Source organism: Phyllostomus discolor, chromosome 2 (assembly GCF_004126475.2).
Source record: "Phyllostomus discolor isolate MPI-MPIP mPhyDis1 chromosome 2, mPhyDis1.pri.v3, whole genome shotgun sequence".
Lineage (NCBI taxonomy): Eukaryota > Metazoa > Chordata > Mammalia > Chiroptera > Phyllostomidae > Phyllostomus > Phyllostomus discolor.
Genome location: NC_040904.2, coordinates 202826507 through 202848277, shown reverse-complemented (window position 1 = coordinate 202848277; position 21771 = coordinate 202826507). Strand labels below are relative to the sequence as shown.

General features: G+C 46.3%; 1 protein-coding gene across 1 annotated transcript in view; it reads right to left on the bottom strand.

Moving 5' to 3' along the window:
* The window catches only part of STAB2 (stabilin 2), a 126730-nt gene that overhangs the window by 60854 nt on the left and 44105 nt on the right, over positions 1-21771 (bottom strand). Inside the window, exons 19-29 of the mRNA XM_036019503.1 lie at positions 18144-18206; positions 15376-15462; positions 14396-14482; positions 12919-13030; positions 9946-10129; positions 8111-8207; positions 6493-6651; positions 3749-3844; positions 3058-3150; positions 1530-1577; positions 15-151 (exon numbers count right to left, since the gene is read on the bottom strand). Coding sequence (XP_035875396.1) covers positions 15-151; positions 1530-1577; positions 3058-3150; positions 3749-3844; positions 6493-6651; positions 8111-8207; positions 9946-10129; positions 12919-13030; positions 14396-14482; positions 15376-15462; positions 18144-18206 — 1163 coding nt within the window. The remainder of the gene's footprint in view (positions 1-14; positions 152-1529; positions 1578-3057; positions 3151-3748; positions 3845-6492; positions 6652-8110; positions 8208-9945; positions 10130-12918; positions 13031-14395; positions 14483-15375; positions 15463-18143; positions 18207-21771) is intronic.

Sequence of the window (21771 nt, the reverse complement as noted above, 5' to 3'; positions counted from 1 at the left end):
TACGTAATACTTACTTTATCAGGGCGGGCATATTGCTCTTGGACAACCAAAAGTCTTTCTCATCTTGGTCCATGGCCTTAATAGCTTGTGGGGAAGGCACAAGGACAGTGAGGTTGGAGGCAGCTGCCAGCATGGGATGCAGAGAAGCGTTCTGAATCACAGGAGGAAAACACAGTGGCCTGACTCGTATCAGGGGACAGACCACAGCTGTCTTCATGTTTCGCAGAGATGACACTTTTCCTTTAATGTAATTGCAGGGGCACTGGCAATGTCTGAAGGACCGCTTTCCCAAGTCATTCCTTTTATTTAATTGTGTGGGCATTGTCAAAAGGCAAATTTTCCTGATCAAGCCATACTTTGAGTCCTTATCAGTCCTTTACCCTTTAGTCTAAATGAAGAGTCAGAAATAATTCTTGACAGGATTGTGCATGTGTGTACATGTGTGTGCATGTATAATCCATGGTAATTTTGGCACAGGATGGTGGGGAGATTACAGGAACGGTTTCAGCCCAGGAGAGAGTGGAGGACTGAGATCAAACTTTACCTACTTTCCATTCTTACCTAGAGCTAGTTATGGATAGAAGCAATGGTGCACTTAGGTTTAACGATTGGCTCTCCAAGATAAACAAGCAAATGAAAAGCCCTGGTTTATAGTGTTTGCTGATTTCTGTGGGGTCCACATTCCCACCATGGCTGAATTCAAGCAATCAACAGGACAGTGGAGATAGGAAAGGTGTGCTCTCGTGAGCGGGGAGGAGCTGGGTCCGGCACACCACTGGGCAAGCTTATGCATGTGAGGCTGGTCTGTGAAGAAATCAGCATGCACAACAGGACTCCCAGTCCCTGCTTTTCCTTGTGATGAGGCCAAAGAAGCCCCACAAAGAAGCAATAGGAAGGTGCTGACAGGGCAGCTTCCTGTCTTTGCATAAGCCTATTTAAGGGGATACACCACCTGTGCGCTGGCTGGCTGACCTTGGTCCCCTCAGGAAAAGATGACAGAGATTCAGTCAATGGGGTAGGGGTGGGGACTAGGTTCTTTGTTATAGAACTTTCCAGGCATGTTGGGCTGAGAGGTAAGCACACACAAAGGTTTTCAGATTGCAACTATAAATCCCAGCTCTAACTCAGTGAGTTACTGTGATGAATTATGTTGACTTTTTAAAAAAGGCCTCTGTCGTGAATGAAGCTATACATGTATATTTGAATTGGTTGAAAAGTTGACCACCCCAGCTTATCATAGACCAGAAGTTCTTAGCCCTGGTTTCACATTAGAATCCCCTGGGAATCCCCTGACCCCCGGGGCAAACCTCTGCCCAGGTCAAACCAGTGTCTGGGGTGGGTGCCTAGGCATGGCTCTTTAAATGATGTGTCCCACGTGATTCTAAAGGTCAGTTGGGGTTGAGAAACTCTGCTCTAGACAATGGCCCTCCCTCCTCATACCAGCTGCATTTTCAGTTTTCCATTATATGCATTCCAAGTTTCTAAAATTATGTACATTCCCAATGCTAAATTCCAACAAAGGTACTCACGTTTACCCACTGGTTAAATATAGTTGCCGCAGAGAGAAAGGACAATTCCTTTTTCATCGTGCAAGGGAGGGAGGGAGAGAGGAGAGAGCATGTGAGAGAAGGAACAATGGGAAATATAATCACAGCACATTTCTGGGTAGCCTGCACTTTGCCTGCCTGTGCTCGGCTCGTGTTCCTCGCCAGCCTCCTTGATCTGACATGAGTGGGTGCCCCAGCTACTTCCATTTCCTTGTTGCCAGAGCTGCTCATTTCTTTCAGGCTCAGCGGCTCTATTGTCCTCGTATTTGAGGTGAAGCAGTAATTCCAAGAACATCAAATGGAACAACTACCCGAAGGTCTTCCAAATCAGAATTTAGGTTGTAAGGACATGGCCACCCAACCCTCGGGAGGGTCACAGAGCTCAGTAAAGACCCCCCTTTCAGAGCCAATGTTGAGCAGTGGCATAGAACATGGAGCCAAAGTTCCCTAAGCAAGCGACTTAATCTCTCTGGGCCTCTATTTGCTCATCTGTAAATTAGGGATAATAAAAGCTCCAACTCAGAGGGTTGATGTGTGAACTGGAGGAGTTAATATTTTTAAAGTGCTTAGGAAGAGGCTGGCAGGAAGGACAGGCTTGTTTTTAATTTATCGCATGCAATTTACTCATGAACATATACATGGAACGGACCAGTGGTACCAGGCTGGACTGCAGGGAGGGTATGAGAGCTGAGAAGGAAAAGGTGGCTTCTGCTGTTACACAACTTACAGTTGTTCTAGGGAAGTGAGGACTTGAGGACTTAACAAGATAATCAACAGAGCCAGCGCATCAGTGACATTGAATGTGTTAGAGGAAAGAAAGCTCTGGACTATGAGTTAAAAAGGCCAGCTTCTTTTCCCAAGGCTGCCATTTGCCAGCTGTGTGATCTTGGGCAAGCCACTGAACTGCTCTGAAAACTCAAGTGTCTAATGTGAGCAATGACCAGGATGATGTCTTGCACCTGGGATTACAAATATGCTATGCATTAATGTGTGAAAAAGCATTTTTTAAGCCATTACACACCATGTAAATGGCAATAACAATTATAATATGCAAATTTCATAAAGACAGTAAATCTTAGGGCCATCTCAATTTCTTTTTGATAGTAGGTGAGGTTATTAAGTCAGTCAGTTAATACCCGTTAGAAACTAAATTAGTGAACAGATAAGTGCAAGAGCTGAGATGCTCATGTAACTGGTCAAGAGCTCAGCAGGGGCCAATGAGTTGTCCATTTAGGAAGTTTGGGAATGGAAAGAGGCAGAATGACCAGAAAAAGAAGCCAGGACTGCTGGGTACACAGCAGGTGCCAAATAAAATTTAGCTCCCATCAGGCTGTATAAAATATGTGACCCACGGGCCCTATATGTCATCTGGGAGAAGGAGCTTGCTTCATATAAGATCTCCTAGAGCACCTGGTTTGTACAGCACTTTAAAAGTATCTGAGCGCAGAGCGCTGTCTCAATGAGTCCTGTCTTCATCATTCTGTGCTGGAGTCCATCTCCGAGGACTTACCATCGCTGCGTTCCCGTAGCACAGAGAGCCGTCTCCTTCATAGCCCTCTCGACAAACACAGCTCCAGACGCCAGAGGTAAACTGACAGATCGCCTGATAAAACGGAAATGGAAAAATAATGGCCTGATTTTCTAACCAAAGAGTTCAATATGAGTTACATCTGCCAGATACCAGGCTCCATCTAAGGCGAGAACTACGAATTTGGGGTTGAAAGATGGTGGAAGTGACCTGCAGACCCTTCCAGGTTTCAATGAAAGGCTCTGGTCTGCGTGTTTGGGGCAGCCCTCACTTAATCATAGTTCAACTCTTTTTTTTCATCCCTGCCAGATGTAGCAAGAAAAACCCCAGGACACACAGCTAATTCGCACTTCAGATAAACAAAAACGTTTTAGTGTAAGTAGGTCCCATGTAATACTTAGGGGCATTACTTGTGGCTGCAAAAAGATTCATTGTGTATCTAAAGTTCATATTTCACTGGGAGTCCTGTATGTTATCTGGAAATCCTATGTTGGTCCTTCCAAGCTTTGGAATGGAGTGAAAGTTAGAATAATTACTCCCATTCTGCTTAAGGACAGCCTTTGGCACTAAGAGCAATTCTGTTCCCATCTATAGGCTCACATAAGACATAACCTAACTTTCTTTCTCAAGCAATTTTTTTTTTGGTAAGAATAAAAGAAATCAAGAAACTCACCAGGGGATGACATTGCCCGGTTTGTTCCAAGCATGAAGTTATTGGTTCACATTCAATCCCATTGCCTCGGAATCCTTTCTTGCACTCACAGCCATTCTGTAATTCCAAGAACAGAGCCCCAGGGGGTTATGGAAAACAGCTGCCCTTGGTGCCATGCCCTCATGTGGCACTGAGAGATGGACTATGGAAACCATAGCTCTCTGGTATACTTCAGATTCCAGAGCTGTTAATCATCCATACTCCACATTGAATTCCTCAGTCTGCCAGTTTCCTGGTACTATAATTATTTTTTGTCTTCACTGGAGGACATATGTATTGACTTTAGAGAGAGAGGAAGGGAAGGAGAGAAACATCCATGTGAGAGAGAAACGTTGATCGGTTGCCTCTTGCATGAGCCCTGCCTGACTGGGGACTGAACCTGTCACCCAGACATGTGCCCAGAGCCACACCAGCCAGGACTCATTTTGAATTCATTACCTGAAGAGGACCCGGTGGAGAGCCTCAGGAAACTTAGACTCCAAGGAGCATCGCATTGGAAAAGTTGGCCCCTCCATTGAAGAGGGAAAGATTAAGTGAGCCATGAGGTATCCATCCACTTGGCGGAGCTCCGTGCCCAGGGCCATTGCTAGACTAGAAGGCACTTTGTGCACTTTCAGATAAGCATCCCCCCTGAGTGGGCGAATCTGAGTAAGGCACCACCTCTACACGGACAACCAGTACCTCTGAATGTGAACTCACTTGGAAAGAGGATAGTTATTATGTAACTAGCCCAGTTAAGATGAGGTCATACTGGAAGAAAGTTGGTCCCTAATCCAACATGACTTGTGTTCTTATAAAAAAGGGGAGATGTGGATACTGATACACACAAAGGGGGGCTGCCATGTGAACGTGGAGACAGATCGCGCTGATGCATGCATAAGCCAAGGAACACCGAAGACTGCCAGCAAACCACCCAGAGCTAAGACACAGGCATGGAACAGATTCTCCTTCACAGCCCTTAGAAGGAAGCCAACTCGCTAACACCTTGATCTTGGACCTCTAGCCTCCAGAGCTGTGTCACAGTCGAATTTTCTTCTTCAGTGCCACCCAGTTAGTGACGCTTTGTTATGACAGCCTTAGCAAACTAACACCTGTACTGAGAAATCTTTTTTCTTTCTCAAATACAATTTGGCAACTCAGGTGAGTCAAAAATAAATGCTTTTTTTTTTTTTTTTTGCTAAATGCTTGGTGAGACAGGAGACTACAGTGACCTCTTCCACGATTAGTACTTTTTTGTTGTTTTTAAACCTCACTGAGGATACATTTGTTGATATTTTAGAGAGAGGAAGGGAAAGGGAGAGAGAGAGAGAAAGCACTGATTGGTTGCCTCTCATATGTGCCCAACTAGGGATTGAACCCACAACCTAGGTATGTGCCCTGACTAGGAATCGAACCTGCAACCTTTTGGTGTGTGGGACGATGCTCCAACTAACTGAGCCACCTGGGCAGGGCAGGATGAGTACTTTTCCATGGCTGCAATCCTAGTGCGGTTGTCATCACCTCTCCTGGATTGGATAAACTCCTGAGTAGTAGCTTTTCCTGCCTCAGTCTCCCTTAGATGAGGCTAAGTGAAGGTGGTCAACAGACTGCAGTGCCACAGAAATGGAAAGCACGGTCGAGGGTGTGATTAAGAGGGCGGCTCTGGAGTCAGACCAGGTGTGAATTGCACACCATGATTTATTTTCTGTGTGATGTGAGCAAAGCATTTAGCCTCTTTGTGTCTCTGTCATAAGAAATATTAATAATTGTACCTATGTGGTGCCAAAAGCAAAGATAAATGTGTGACATCAAACTAAAAGGCTTTACACAGCAAAGGAAACCATCAACAGAATGAAAAGACAACCTACTGAGTAGGAGAAAATATTATTCATAAGTCATGTCTGATAAGGGGTTAATATAAAAAATATAAAGAACTCATACAACTCAATGGCAAAACCCTAAATAAGTCTAAACAAAACATGGGTAGAAGATCGGAATAGTCATTTTCCAGAGAAGACACAGAGACGGCCAGCGGGCACATGAAGAGATTGTTCAACACCACTGGTCATCAGGAAAATGCAAATCAAAGCCACAACGAGTGGCCACTGTGTACATGTGAGAGTGGCTATCACCCCAAAGACAAGAAATGACAAGCGTGGGTGACGCCATGCAGAAAAGGGAACCCTTGTTCTGCTGATGGGAGTGTAAATTGGTACAGCCGCTATGAAAAAAAGTATGGAGGTTACCGAAAAATGAGAAGCAAAACTACCATACGACCCAACAATTCCACTGCTGGGTGTTTATCTGAAGAAATCAGAACACTGACTGGAAAAGCTACGTGCACCCCCACGTTCCCCGCAGCAGTGTTTACATTAGCGAAGACATGGAAGCCGGCTTCCGTGTCCACTGACAGGTGAACACTGAAGAAAACGTGAGACACGTGTGCGCACACACGGGAATACTATTCAGCCATAAAAGGGAATAAAGTCTTGCCATTTGTGACAATAGGAATGGACCTTGAGGGCATTATATCAAGTGAAGTAAGTTAGAGAAAGAAAGACAAATACTGTATGATCTCACTTATATGTGATATCTAAAAAAATAAAAAATAAAACCCTCCCAAAACCAAGGTCATAGAAACAAAGAACAGATTGGTAGTTTCCAGAGGCACTTCTATGTCTAAGGGGGAATAAAGCCTCCTTTGCTCTCTGCCAGCGCACACCTACCTGCCCAGGGCCCACGTACAGACAGGTTGCATTGCTGTGGCAGCCACCAGCGCTGGGCAGTAGGCAGTTGTTGATCTCTGAGCAATCTCTTCCGTTCCCGGTCCATCCCTGCTGGCACACGCAGGTGTGGGTCCCTGGGCCAGTTTTGATGCATTCTGCCTGCAGGAGGAAATAAGGAAGCAAAACTTTGGAAAGCTCAGTCCTGCCACGTGATTCCAAAAGCAAACAAGGATTTTCTGAGGTACACTCTAGAAACACATATTTGCATGGAATCCAATGGAAATAATGAAAGCACACATTTGCATTGAGATCAACGGAAAGGATGAGATGGTTTAAAGAGGAAAATTCTGTGGAGTTGGCCAGCTAATGGTCACCACTAACATTACTGTCATTTTATTGAGCCAGGGACTCTTCATATTTTGTAGGTGTATGCCACTTTTGAGGAGGGTATTGTTATTGCGGATAAGCAAACTGAGGCTCGGAGGAGCTTTCAGTAAACTGCCTCAGGTCATACAGCTACAAGGAGGTACAAACCCAGGTCTATATGATGCTGAAGACCAAGCTTCTAATAACTGTAGGATGACCACACCAGGAGGTCAAAAAACATGGTGAGAGGGGGAGAAGTGCAAGGTGAGTTGTTGAGATGAGGCTGTCTGGGGGGTGGGAGTAGCCCAAGGGGAGCCTCCTGGGCTGGGGTGAGGGATTTGCATCTGATTTCATCCTCAGAGCCAGGGGGAGTAACTGAGGGGCTCTCAGCATGGGAGAAACATGGTCTGATCAACTACAGGCCACTCTGGCTGTGGGTGGACAATGAATGGGCTGTGGGTTGGCAAGAGAGGCAGCAGGGAGACCCGTTATTAAACTGTGGGTAAGGGATGAAGGTGGTGATGGCCAGGTGCTGGTGGTGCTATTCACAAAGCATTCATGAAAGCAATGGTGGGTGAGGGACAAAGGGGTCAGCGAAAGCAGTGGTGGGTTGGGCTACACCCTGACAACAATAGAACTTAGGGCGAGTCACTTAATGTCTCCAAGCTTCAGTTTCCTAATCAGTAAGGTGGGGGTTATGAAATATGCTTCATTGGGTTGGTGGGAGAGTAAGTGAGATCGCCTACAGTAGAGTTGCTTGGAAGCTGTAGCATCTGAATCAAGAATTTATTTATTTATTTTTAAAGATTTTATTTATTTATTTTTAGGAAGAGGGGAAGGGAGGGAGAAAGAGAGGGAGAGAAACATCAATGTGTGGTTGCCTCTTGCATGCCCGCAACTGGGGACCTGGCCTGAAACCCAGGCATGTGCTCTGACAGGGAATTGAACTGTGACCCCTTGGTTTGCAGGCCAGCACTCAATCCACTGAGCCACACCAGCCAGGGCATGAGTTTAATACTAATGATCTCAATAGCTGATTCTCAGGCTGTGTTTTTAAGAGCCCCAACCCCCTGCACATGTGGACTTAGGAAGTGGAGCCTCCCAGAAGGTACCTGGCACCGTCTTTAAAATGCAAAGTTCAAATGAATGTGCTTCACGTGATGAAAAGCCATCGGACCCTGCCTTTTGGAAGGCCTTCCTTCAGGATTTCCCCCCAAAACCAGGCAGTTTAGAAATACAAACCAACACTCACATTGCGGCTGCAGCCCCCTGGGGTTAACCCCGTGCAAGGGTCCATCTCTGAACAGAGTCTTCCGTCCCCTTCATATCCTGGTTTGCAAACACAGCTGCAAGGAGGGGAATGCATGCAATCAGCCCCAGAAATATAAGCACCAACTACCCAGAAGATGGCCAGCCAGCATGTGGTTCAGGGCATGACCTATGCACCATGGTGGTTGTAGGAATTTCTGGGGTCTGCAGCCAGACAGACCTAGGTGGGAATCCAGGCCTCATTTCTCAGCAGTCATGTGACCCTGGGTGAGTCCCTTACCCCCTGGGAGACTGCTTTCCTCACCTGGAAAGTGACCCTAATCATTCCACCTCCCTCCTAAGAATGAGATAATGCACGTGGAGCAGTTAGCAGGGCATTTGCACCTTAAAAGGCTCAGCATCTGCCAGCTTTTCTGCTCCTACAGGACCGGAATCTGCCTCATTATAATTCTAGTTACTATCTCTGACTTGGCAGAAAACCACTCTACCCTCTTTTCTATGCTACAGCCCTTAAACTATGTGCAAAGGACAGTCCTGTGAGACCTCCCCTCTCTCCCTCTTCTAGTCCCTCAGTTCCCCCCACCCCCCACAAACACAACATTCTCAGGTGTCTCATTCTGTGAATTGAAATGGTTTCCTGACCCCTTATCCTCTCAGACACTCCTCTCAGAATGTTCCACCATGGCACTTGCACTGTTAAATGCGGGGCCATTTGTCCAACCAATATTTATTGGGGGCTTGATGACAGGTGCTGGGACTCCCCGTGGGTCCGTCATACGCCCACGTTCCTGCTGCAAATTGTATGCTCACAAAAAATAAAAGTAATATTTTTCATGTATCAAGGCCCCTGGAGAAACTAAGTATTGTATCTGGTGCCTGAATGAAGACGTAGGTAGAACTGTTCAACACTGATTTAAACTGAAGTTTATATAGTCTATACAGACCTACGTCCATAGTCCTTTGTGGGTGATTTAGGAGGTTTTAAGGGTGACTTTGGTTACTTGTGGTTTTTGCCTCGTGCACTGACACAGATCCTCACCCCTAGGAAGGTGCATTTCTGTCGTGAACTATGGAAGAGAAAAGACAGTCGCTGGCCCCAGGCCGCCTACAGTCTGGTGGGGGACACAGGTCACAACAGGTGAGCACTTAGCTGTGTAATCACGAATTAGGAAAAGTGCTGTAGAAATAAGGCCAAGAGTCCAGACATGCTTTGCATTTCCCAGAATATTTTGGGGGTGGTGACTGACTTTGAACCAAATATGCTCAGGAGGGAAATTTTCTCTCTCGGACCAGGGAGTATGTTACCATTAAGGAAACAAATAATGACCCAATGACCAAGGGCCCACATTCTTGTAAGATGCCTTTAACAGGGGAGTTATTATCAAAGGCTTCAGGAAGCAAAGATGTTTTTAAAGAAAGGCTCGGAAAGTTGGTGGGCAACTCCTTATTTCTGTCACGTAAGTGATGATAATAGTTATAGTTTCCACGACTGAACATCTATGATATGCTAACCCTGGTGCTGGGTGCACTTAGAATTTATGCGACTGCCCTGCCAGATAGGTAGCATCACCCTTATTGCACTGTTGAGGAAAGTCGGGCTCAGAGAGGTTAAGCAACTTGCCCAAGGTCACACAGCTGATAGGTTTCAAAAGAGGGAGAAGAGCAATTCAAACCCAGCTTACTTCGAGGTTTTCTCCACAAAAGCCACACCGGCAGTTGGCGAGAATAGGCCTCAGTGTACGGGTTGGGTCTATCTACAGGTAACACAGTGGCCACCGGCCACAAAGGGGGGAGTCCCCCTCCCCTAAGACTTACAACGCCATCCCATCGCTGTATTCACAGGTGGCGTGGATGTGACAAAACTGCATGTAGAGCACACAGTAGCCGTGTGAGGTCTGCTTGTCGCAGAATGTCCCCCAGGAGCCCTCCCTGCATGTGCCAGCGAGGCAGGCCCCGTCACTGTCCACCCGGTTGTCACACGTCCCGTGAATACACAGACATTCTGAAAGAGAAGGAAGAGGGACATTCAGGGCTTGGGGGACCAGCTTAGCCTTGGGGCCCACAGGTCACAGAAGACAGGGCCAGCTCCCCTGGTGTTCCATTCAGTCCTGTCGGAGGAGATGCTGAGGCCGAGCAGGGGGACACTCGGGGTGCTACTTCTTAGGGTCTCTTGGTGAGGCTGACTGTGCCATCAAGGATGAGAAAAATGTGGACCCAGAGCTGCTCTATATGTACGTGTCGGGTACCCAGGGAGGGTTTCGATGGTGTAACAGCCACCCAGGAACTCAATTTTCACCTGCTTCACGGTTGGAGAGTTTAGTCTGGAAATGCCTCACCTTTTTGTGAGGACCTTTCGGAACACATAGAAGTGTTTTCTCATGCCAGCAGGGACGGTCTCGGATTCCAGCTTACGTATCTCTTCTTCACTCTCCGTCACAGCAAACCAGTGGTAATGGTGGCCAGTGTTTGCCCACTGGCCTTCTTCCAGGCATGGGGCCAGCATTTAACCTGTACCATTTCACTGACAGCCACCAGCCGCAGGAGGTAGGTACTTTTATCATCCCCGTTTTCCAGATGAGATAACTGAGGCCCAGAGAGGTGAAGCAAATTGCCTAACTTGCTGCTCAGTTCCTAAGCATGGACTTGAACTCAGGCCTTCAAAGTCCGTTTCTGTTGGTGACCATGTGTAAACACAATAGATCAGTATATTCACTGATCAGTATATTCACTGATGCCAATTCACTGGCATTGCCATATGCCCGCTGTCATTTTGAACTTTAGCTGCTTACTTTGCTTTGGGTTATAGATATTTAAGAACTGCGGTGCGAGCCAGCCTGTCAGACTCGGGCTCCTATACATGCAGGAGGGAATGATTCTCAGAGGCAGGAGGCAAGGATTTGGGGGCGCAACACTGATCGGAAATGAAGGAACCTGTGGTTGTGCCCCTGAAGGGGCTGATGGGGGAGAATTAGTTTGCGTGTTTGGAGCCCACAACCAGGAGAGGGAAGAAAAACACGGCGAAGGGTCTGGCACAGCATGGCAGGATTTAACACAAAAGACTTCTCATAAACTTTTAAGCAAGTCAGGGCTTAATTTGCTAGAAACAGAACCCTGGAAAAGAGGCTCCCCTGTCTGAGACAGCGGGCAGCCCCAGACCTGGGAAGAGAGGCGTCCACACGGGAAGCCCTGCCCCTCTGCTCCGCTGGCCTCATAAGACCGTTAGCATTGGCAGGCTTCGGAATAAACCCTATTTTTCTTTTCTCAGAAAACTCATTTGGTAAAAAGAGCACTGAACTGGGACCAGCAGCCCCGACTTCGACTTCGGTGTGCTGGCTTCCTGTCCGTTTTCTGAGGTAGTTGCGAAGGTCAAAGCAAGGTCAGAGGGGGAAGGGCTGTGCATTTTGTAACAAATGAGTGAAGTTAGTAGTAACAGTGGTGAGAATGGCTTCACTTTTTGATTAGTTGCTGGGTGCAAGCTCTGTGCTAAACCCCTAAATTACGGTCTGACTTAATCAGTGGTCCGTGCCGTGGGTACCGGTGTTAGCTTCTTTTTGTGGGTGGGAAAGCCATCCACAAAAAGGCTCAGAGAGAGACCTTTTCTAAGGTGATAGGGCGGGTAAGTAGCACAGTGGGAACTTAACTTCAGTTGGGTTTGGCTTCACAGCCAGCTCTAATCCGTTCCCTTTATTCTTGTTAAATTCTAACCTTAGTTTAGAAGTATATATCTAAATGTATTTATGTACATAAATATACACATACTGTCACTTGAAAGAACATAATGCATTTTCTAAGGTTATGTAATTGCATTTTTCATTGTCTCTTGTTGTGGAACTTCCTACATTTTTTATAGGCCTCTTGACATTTTATGTCACTGAACTGAGAATAATAGTAACAGTGGCAACAGATAATAGATAATAATACAATATAATAGATAATAATAAGAGCTAGTGTATTTGTAGTGCATACTGTGTGCTAGGCATTGTTCTAAGGCAAGTGCTTTCCATTTGTAGCTGGTACTTACAGTACAAGGTAGTTAGCACATCTCCATCTTACACACAAGGAAACTGAACCCTAGAGAGGCGTACTAACTTGCCCAAGGTCCCACATTTTGCAAAGGGAGGAGCTGAGGAAAGCAAACTGCTTGAAAGGCAAGGGAGCGAGTCTGTTCCTTGATATGGAACCCACTATCACTTCAGGTATGTGGACACTTTAAGAGATTGTTTTTTTAAATTAATTTATTTTTTAAATTTTATTATGCAGCAGAAAGAAAGAAGGAGCTCCTACCCGTTGCGACAGCGTGGATGGAGCTGGAAAGCATTATGCTAAGTGAAATAAGCCAGGCAATGAAAGACAAATACCATATGTTCTCACCTTTAACAGGAACCTAAACAACAAAACAAAGAAACAAGCAAAATATAACCAAAGACACTGAAATAAAGAACAGACTGACAGAGTTCAGAGGGGAGAGGAGAGGGAATTTCAGGGGAATTTCAAGAGACTGGTTTTGAAAGTGCGGTGCTTGGACCAGCAGTGGGCAGGCTTCCCAGGGAACATGTTGGAAATGCAAATTCTCAAATACCCCCTCAGGCCCACCTCTCAGAAGCTCTGCGGGTGGGGCCCAGCAGTCTGGCAGGTGCTCCAGTGTCAGAACCAAGCGCTTCAGAAAAGCCCTGTGACCAGGGCATTCACCAAGCAAAGGGGCACGGGACACGGGCCTGTTCCATTGGCTTGCTGCAGTGCAGCAGGGAGCCTGGCTGAGGGGCGGAGGGCAGTTCTGGAAGTGTCACTTACTCTTGTCACATCGAGGTCCGTATTTGTTGGGGTCCGAGCAGAACTGGCACCGGGAGCCCTGGAAGCCATTCCGGCAAATGCACGTTCCGTTGCCGCCAAGGCCGTCTGCGCACTGGGAGCAAAGACAGGCCCCGTGGGCTGTCAGGACATTGCGTGCCCGTCCCCAAAGCAGTCCCAGACCCCTCTGTTGCGTGACCTGACTTCTTGGAACTCAGATTCAAGCCTGCTCGACATGACTCTCTGGGACCCTTTGGGACTCTAGTTGGTATCAGGTAGGAAGCTTCGGTGACAAGCTTGGGGGTCCCAAGCCAGGAATTAGAACTTTAAGGGAAGTCGTTCAAGTGAGGGTGGGTTTGGGGAGTCATAGCGGGGAACTGGGAACCTCCAAACAGTGAGTGGCAAGACTCTGACCTCCAGAATCAAGACCGGCTTTTCTTCCCAGACCCGCGCTTGCTCAGATCTGTGACTTCACACTGCAATGTTTCTCCCCTGAGTGGGAAACATTCCGCCCCCCCCGCCCCCCGGCCATTTTAAGGTTAGACTTCTAACGATCGACACTTCTCTGAGTTGGGTGCTGGTGTCTTCCCAACCACCCAGCTGCAGTGGTTAACTGGTACCAGCTCTGCCCCCATCTCTGTGCCTGTGTGGTGTCCCCACTCGTGGCTGTGCAGTTTTTCCTTCTCCTTGTAAGCAGCATATTTTAAAACATGGATGTCCTAAATGCACGGAACTATGCTTTTTCCATATGAATCACAGCTACTTTTATTTTTAACCTTCGTTTATTTAGCTCTGGCCTCCCAGCTAAGTGAATGAAACGTTGGCCTTTATGTTTCACTGCGTTTTGCAGATAGGTTTTAAGAAAGCAGTCGCTGGGCACTGCTGTTTTTTTTAAAGTGTCATAAAATCTTTGTCCTGGAAAGAATCTTAAAGATTCGGCCAACCCTACTATCTCCCCCAGGAGGAAGCGGAGTCCAGAGAGCCTTTGTCAAATCGCCCAAGGTCATGCAGTCAGCAGAAGCAAAGCAAAGACTAGATGTGACATCTCTGTGCCCCAGGGGTGTCAAACCCATTTTCACCGGGGGCCACATCAGCCTTGCGATTGCCTTCAAAGGGCCGAATGTAATTTGAGGACTGTATGAATGTAACTACTTGTTAACAGTGAAGCAAGAGCTGAGAGCTCGACATTGCCTCTGAGTAGAAACAAGGTGCCGGGCCAGATAAAAGAAGGTGGAGGGCCAGCCTGTGGGCCTTGTGTTTGCCACCTGTGCCCTACCCCACCCCCACTCCCTCTTCCCAGGCCGATTCCTTCGTATGCCTGTTCTTTTAGTAACTGATTCGTTTTATTTTTACTTCCTGGGAATAGTGGCTGGCTTTGTATCATTTCTTGGTTCAGTGGTTTTAAAAATCATTTTTTGACTTAAGAACAGTCAACCTCAGCATTCGTCAAAAAGTATACATCAGGGACTATCCTTATCACCTGTCCGTTTCCTGAGCACGGGTTGGCGAAGCCTCCTGGACACTGGTTGCAGCTCGGCCCATAGAAGCCTTTGCAGCACCGTGGTATCTGAGAAACAAAATGCGTTGTTGCCTTTTTCAAATCCAAAGTGCAGAGTGCCAATTCCTCAATTTCTATTATTGTCATAAACAGCATTAGCCCCTCCCCCATTAGGAGCTCGACTTTCCTTTTGCCCATGATGTCATGGCTGGTGCTCAAGCACCTGCTCACCACAAGTCTACTGAGGGCTGACCATGGGGATCTGCCTGGCTCTGGCACCTGACGAGCAAGACAGATAAGGCTTGTGCTCAGGTTCTCCGTGCTGTCTAATCAGGAAGGGATAATAGATAAGAAAGCGGAGGAGGAGAGGGGAGAGGGGAGGGAGGAGAGGAAGAGAAGGAAGAAGGAAGAAGGGAGGAGGAGAAGGAGGAGAAGAAGGAGGGGATTTCAGAGCTGGGAAAACAAAGTGCTATAATAAAGTGGCAGCACGTGAAGGCAGAGGTGGGGGAGACTGGGGAGGCCACTGTGGACTGGGTGGTGACGGAGGAGATGAGAGTGCAATGGAGACTTGAAAGGTAACTCAGCTCCCAGAGAATCTGAAAGAGCATTCTGAGGCTGGGAAGGGCCGGTGAGGGTGCTCTGAGGTGGGAATGAGGGTAAGGGGCAGGTCAGAGATGGAGGGCGGGCTGGGCGTGGGAGGCATGGAGAGCATGGGCTCTTCTATTAAGAGCCAGAGGGCACCATGGGCAAGGTGGATGCAAGGAAGGGGGTGACCTGGCTGCCGTGTAGAGAATCTACCCTTCAATTCCCTTAGAGGAAGACATTGCTGAGGCCACCCAGGCAGCCTGTGACATGCACGGAATCTGGGGCCCAAGAGTGTGGCCTTGGCGCCTCCCAGCCCTGCTGGCTTCTGTGTGCGCCCTGGTGGCCTGGACGAGGGCCCGGTGGCACACACTCCTCACCTTCACAGTGGCGTTACAGAACTTGGCACAGCCAGCCTTCGGGCTGTTTGTTCTGCCAACATAGATACAGCCGTGTGTGAAGACTGCCTGGAAAAAAAGCCAATGAGAAAAAGCGTTGCTGTCTGCCTTTTGAGGTCCTTTGGGCATTTCTCAGCGTTTACATACACTAGACGGTCTACTTCCATTTTACCAGTCACATCAAGGAGGCACTCTAGGCCACACCGGCACAGGTGGGTCCCCGTCGGAGCTTGGCAGACTACAGGCCAGGGTTTGCACCAGGACACATGTAACTTTGTGCCCCTGCTCAAGGGACGGCAGACATCAGGGAACACTTTCCGGTTCATCCTGGATATGTCTTGGCTTCCCCTTCTAGTCAATCGCCATCCCTAAGCTCCTCTTATGTAGCAATTTTGGAATCAGTAAAGAGTCTATCTCTAATTTTAGAAAGATGCCCCGCCCCAAATAGTGACAGTCTGAATTTTCTCTTGTGAGGTCGGGGCAGATGTAAATGCTTCCTTCTATTCTCTAACCCCAAGGCCCACTCAGAATTCTCTAGAACTACAGTTTATTGGGAGATTACTAGGGTTGGACACAGTACACATATGAGGTTATCCATCTTCAGCCCCATGTGGATATTTTTGATCCCTTTTTATAGATGAGGAAGCTGTGGCCCAAGTAGGTTGTCATTTTCCCAAGGAATGCTGCGTGTAAGTGGCAGTTCCAGAGAATGGGGCCTGCCTTACCACAGACGAACTTGAGAGGGTATCAGAGGCAAGTCATGTCGTCTCCATGGGCCTCAGCTGCCTAGTCCATGAAATGGGACAATCACGCACCTCAAATTTTGTCAGAAGCATTAATTAGTCCCTGGCTCAGACTGTATGTTAGATAAATGTGGATGTTGAGCTGACTTCTTCATCTTAGGCTCTTGCTCAAGAAGAAAACATCGAGAATGTCATGGACTATAAAATCCTAAAGTCTTAGATACATTGAGTGAGGAAGGTATATTCAGCCCTCTTGGTGGATCTCAGGATCCATAACCAAGTGTCAATCATGGAACCTGGGAGGGGCAGTTTCGAGGCTCTTTCGGCTGCAACCCAAGTGTCTCATCTCTCTTCTCTGCCTCCTCCGTCTTTGGGCCGAGGCCATGTGGGGTCAAGGTTCTGTCACATATCAGCTGAGTGACCTTGTGTGAGGCGTTTTATATTTCCTCGCCTTAGTTTCTTGATGACACCGTGGTTATGATAACAATCTACCTACCTCGTAGGTTTGCGGCATAAAGCATTTAGAACAATGTCTGGCACAGGGCAGCCACTGTGCTACCGGCCAATGGGGTTTCCTCCTCCCCCTTCCCTCTCCACGTTCCCTGCTTGACCGCATGCTGAAGGACTCAGGGGCGATGGCTTCATTCAGCAAAATACACACCCAAACACCTGTGCCTACTTAACTTTAATGTGTTCTTTATTAAATGCTTCACAATAAGATTTCATGAAGAGCTCATCACCTTTCTTAATGATTTATTCCAGTGTTGAATGAAACTTCTGGCTGGGGGAAGTTCTTTCTTAGGATGAACTCATAGGCAGACATTTCTATCATCAGCTGAACCTTAGAACACTTTGTTTTGGCCACCAAGAGAGTACATGGCACACGGATTATGAACTGTTACAACTGTCTGTTTTTCTTTTAGATTAGAGCTCTCAAGACAAAAACAAGATAAAACAAACTAACTATCTTACTCATCGTTTTGTCCCCAGAACCAGCACTACACTCCTCAATAGATGTGTATAGAATTCAATCAAACCTGAAAAGGTTTTGTTGGTTCCAGTGTCTTTTTTTTATATTTCCCTCCAGAACAATGCTTTGGAAGAGCAAATACAAATAAAAGGTGGCAGAACATGCCATCCCAAAGTATGCCACTTTGCCATAAGGATATTTTGAGCTAAAGGTACCTGAGCTAAAGGTATCTGTATCTCCTGTATAGGAGATACAAAAGGGACCCTCTGATTTCTTTTTTTTTCTTTCTGAAAAAAGGAAATAAAACTCCTATATGAAAGATGCCCTCACTGTACCAAGGGAGAAGAAATATCTTGTCACTCTAAACAGGGATTTGAAGCCAAGAAAAATCTGTACACACAGAGTTTGTTAAAATTGCTGATCTTCCATTAGCCTCCCCAAACATTTTAGTTGCTTTTCCTAAATTGTCATTCTTTGTTTCACCTACTAAATAAGCACTTGGGTTTTGCCACTTGTCCGGGTCTTCGTTCTCCTATGGCGTCTCTCACTGTAGGTATAAAAATCTGTGAGCTTTTCTCCTGCTGATCTGTTTTATGTCAGCTTAATTCTGAAGCCCAGCTGGAGACCCTAAGAGCCTGGATGTTAAGGTGTTGCCTTCCTAACACAAACTCTGTGTTTTATTTAAGAGGGAAAAGTAGAGAAGGAATAAACGTTTACTGAATGGCTACTTGATTCAGGCATTGTGCTTGGGTATTTAATTTATGCTAATCCTGTTGCAGTGGTTATGATTCTTATTACATACAGGTGAAAAAAATTATAGTAAAAAGGTTAAGCAGCTTACATAGGGCCAATGTGCAAGGATTCAAACACACATCTGTGGGCCGTCTTTCTACCATCTCCCAACTAGTAGGCTAAGAGCTAATCTTATAGTACCCTGGTTGGGGTTAACACCTTTTAAGAGGAAAGAAGAAAGGATGAGAAATCACACCAGTGGGGTGCTTGGGTGATGTGTGCTTTCATGAAGCTGTCACACTCACTGTGGGCTTGGAGTTGGCAGGACATTTGCTCCAATGTAACAGGGAACAGCTAACACAAGTGCCCTGGAAGGAAAGACAGTGGATCAGCACGGGTGCCCCTTTAGAAGCAGGGGACCACCCTGTCTGGCTTCATGCTTCCTCCCTGCAAAAGGGATTCTACGAGAGTAACTCTTGGTCTCTCTCCCCATCCCCTACCGACTCAGAGAAAAGGGGTAGAGACAACGCACGAGGGTTCTGGGAGAAGGAACTGAATCTGCTCAGCCCCTTCCTCTCCCTCTTTTAGGGTCAGACAGATAAACTCTCTGCCATCTAGAGAGGCACCCGACCCTCAGAGGATGCTGGGGTGGTCCACCTGCGACAAGGATGAAGTCTTAGGGCGAAGTTCTTGCTCTCCAATTAGCCTAGCAGTAATGAGGCTGAACATTGAAGCTCCACCTTTCAGTCTCCTGGGCTCCTTGCTCCAGTGGTTCTGAATTCAGGAGCAAGGAAAGGGGTGTATGCCTCCAGATCTCTCCAGATCCATTCTGCAACCTTCTCTACTGGGCTCTGTGCTCCAGCAGGCAGACCTTGAAGGATAGTCTATCAGGTTTCCTTGTCCACTGCTGATTGGTCTTGGTCAATGGGAGGCACCAGCAGGATATTGATGGGTAGGAGGAGAACAAGGTCAAGGAATTTCTTCCCTGCTCTCTGTATGCTTAGGTACTATCCCTACAGATCTTGATGGCATCACTTCGTCCACTCTTCCCATCAGGTAACTCTACTCCCCTTCTTGACCCCCCACCATGACTCTTTGGTTCTGGGGTGTTAATGATTTCCTGCCATTGCCTCTCCCCGGATGCCCTAACATAACTTGTTTGTTTCCTTAGCCCTGCCCATCTCTTGGCATTAGATTCTTCATTAAAGTCTCTCCATTTGAACCTTTGGGATACACTCTGTTTCCTGCAGGGACCCTAGACCTTAACAAGTGCAGGGTGCTGTTCATTAAACCACTAAAATCTAAAATACATGCCCCTAAATCGAAACATACATGGCCAAAGGCAGCGATGGGTTCAGCCTGATGAAAACTGAGACTTCTAGAAGGTGCCAGGAGCTTCTATTCTTTGCTAGCCCGCAATACTTTCCAGAGAATGCATTTGTGCTTTCACTAGACAATCAAAACCACCCTAACCATATGGAGCACATAGATTTGACTTTAAACCCAGAGAAAACGGTTGAAGATTCCATTCTAAGACAGCTATTGCAAAGGTCTTTCTCCTATCCAAAATTTTTTGGGTTGTGGTTCAAAGCCACATCTTGATTCTATTCTTTTTGGGAGATGGAGAAGAAACTTTTGAACTTCCTGGAGTTAGGCAACCTTGAACTCAGTGCTGCCCTTGTGACCCCACAGACTTTTTTTCCCTGAACATGAATGGCAGCTGCTCGAGGTGGAGGAGCTCTGAAGGAGTCTAAATATTGATTTCTTTTCATTCTTCTCTGCAGAGGACATATTTTCCTAGTCTTTGGGCCAGGAGTAGAGACTGTTTTCCTCTGGCCTGTTCTGATCTTCATCCTGGCTGAAGCTGGGTGAAGGATTTATTTAAAGAATTAAATAAGTATCAGTACTTATTTAAGTACTTATTTAAAGGAGTGGACCAGAAGGAAGAAAGAAACAACCAAATAGAAAAGAATGGAGAAATAAAAATTCAAACAAATGAGGAGAGGCTTAGGAACCTCCAGGACATCTTTAAACATTCCAACATCTGAATTATAGGGGTACCAGAAGGAGAAGGGGAAGAGCAACAAGTGGAAAAGTTATTTGAACAAATAAGAAAGGAGAACTTCCCCAATCTGGTAAAGGAAAATAGACTTCCAGGAAGTCCAGGAAGCTCAGAGAGTCCCAAAAAAGTTGGACCCAAGGAGGAACACACCAAGGCACATCATAATTACATTAGCCAAGATAAAAATGAAGGAGAGAATCCTAGAAGCAGCAAGAGATAAGGGGACAGTAACCTACAAAGGAGTTCCCATCAGACTGTCAGCTGATTTCTCAAAAGAGACCTTACAGGCAAGAAGGGGCTGGAAAGAAGTATTCCAAGTCACGAAAGGCAAGGACCTACATCCAAGATTGCTCTATCTAGCAAAGCTTTCATTTAGAATGGAAGGGCAGATAAAGTGCTTCCCAGATAAGGTCAAGTTAAAGGAGTTCATCATCACCAAGCCCTTATTATATGAAATGTTAAAGGGACTTATCTAAGAAAAAGAGATAAAAACATGGATAGTAAAAGGACATCAAACTCACAATTATTAACAACTACACCTAAAACAAAAAACAAAAACAAACTAAGCAATCAACTAGAACAGGAACAGAACCACAGAAATGGAGATCACATAGAGGTTTAGCAACAGGGGAGTGGGAGGAGGAGAGGGGGGAAAAGGCACAGAGAATAAGTAGCATAGATGGTAGGGAGAAAATAGACAGGGGGAGGGTAATAATAGTAGGGGAAATATAGAAACTAAAGAACTTACAGCACATGGACATGAACTAAAGCGGGGGAATGTGGGTGGGAGAGGGTATGCAAGAGGGAGGGGAGTGAAGGGAGGGAATGGGACAACTGTAATAGCATAATCAATAAAATATATTAAAAAAAATAAAGGATTGAACCAAACACAAATCACTGCCAGGGACTGGCTGGGAAGTTGACCAAGTTTCTGCCTCCTAAAAAGTGGTTTTCAGAGTAGAATCAAATCCCTCAGATGGTATGTGACTGGCACAGGTGACCACTACCCTCACAATAGCCTAAAACATATCAGAGTAATTACATTAATTAAGAAATCTGAAATCAAAGCAATGAGCCACAAGCCTGTGCCAGGTATTCAACTACGTATTTCCAGCCTTCATGACAAGAAGAGGGATCAATGAAATAAAATCTATAAAAAGAGGTCATTATTCCTTGTTCAGTGCACATGTTCCAAGAATATTGTGAGGACAATTATAGATGTAATATTAAAGTGTCCTGAAAAGAAATACCCAGACTTCTTATTGCTGTGACTTTGGGGTTGTGGTTTCCACAGGAACTGAAAGACCACATGTAACAGCAATATTAAAATTTGGGTGCTCTGATTAAAACCAGCTGAGCCAAAAAGTTGCTGTGGAAACAAGAAAAGCCATTAGAAGGTACACAGACTCATAGGCAAACAATAAGTTTCATATTTGGAAAGGAGTGCAGAAAGATGGATGATTGGCTGGACTAGAGCATCCACCTGAGAAGAAATTCTACTTTCAGTCCCTCATAAAGTATTTTGGAGTACAGTGGGTCAAATAGTGTTTCCCCCCAAAATTTACATTTGCACAAATCTCAGAATGTGATCTTATCTGGAAACAGAGTCTTCGCAGATGTAATTAGTTAAGATGAGGTCATACTGGATTACGGTGGGCTCTAAATCTAATGACTCGTGTCCTTACAAGACGAGTAGGAGACACACAATGACACATACAGACACGAAAGCCATGCGAAGATGGGGGAAGAGATTGAAATGATGCAGTTACAAGCCAAGGGACACCAAGGATCTCTGGGAGGCACCAGAAGCTGGAAGAGGCAAGGAAGAACCCCTCCACCCATCTACCTAAACCTTCAGAGGGAGCATGGCT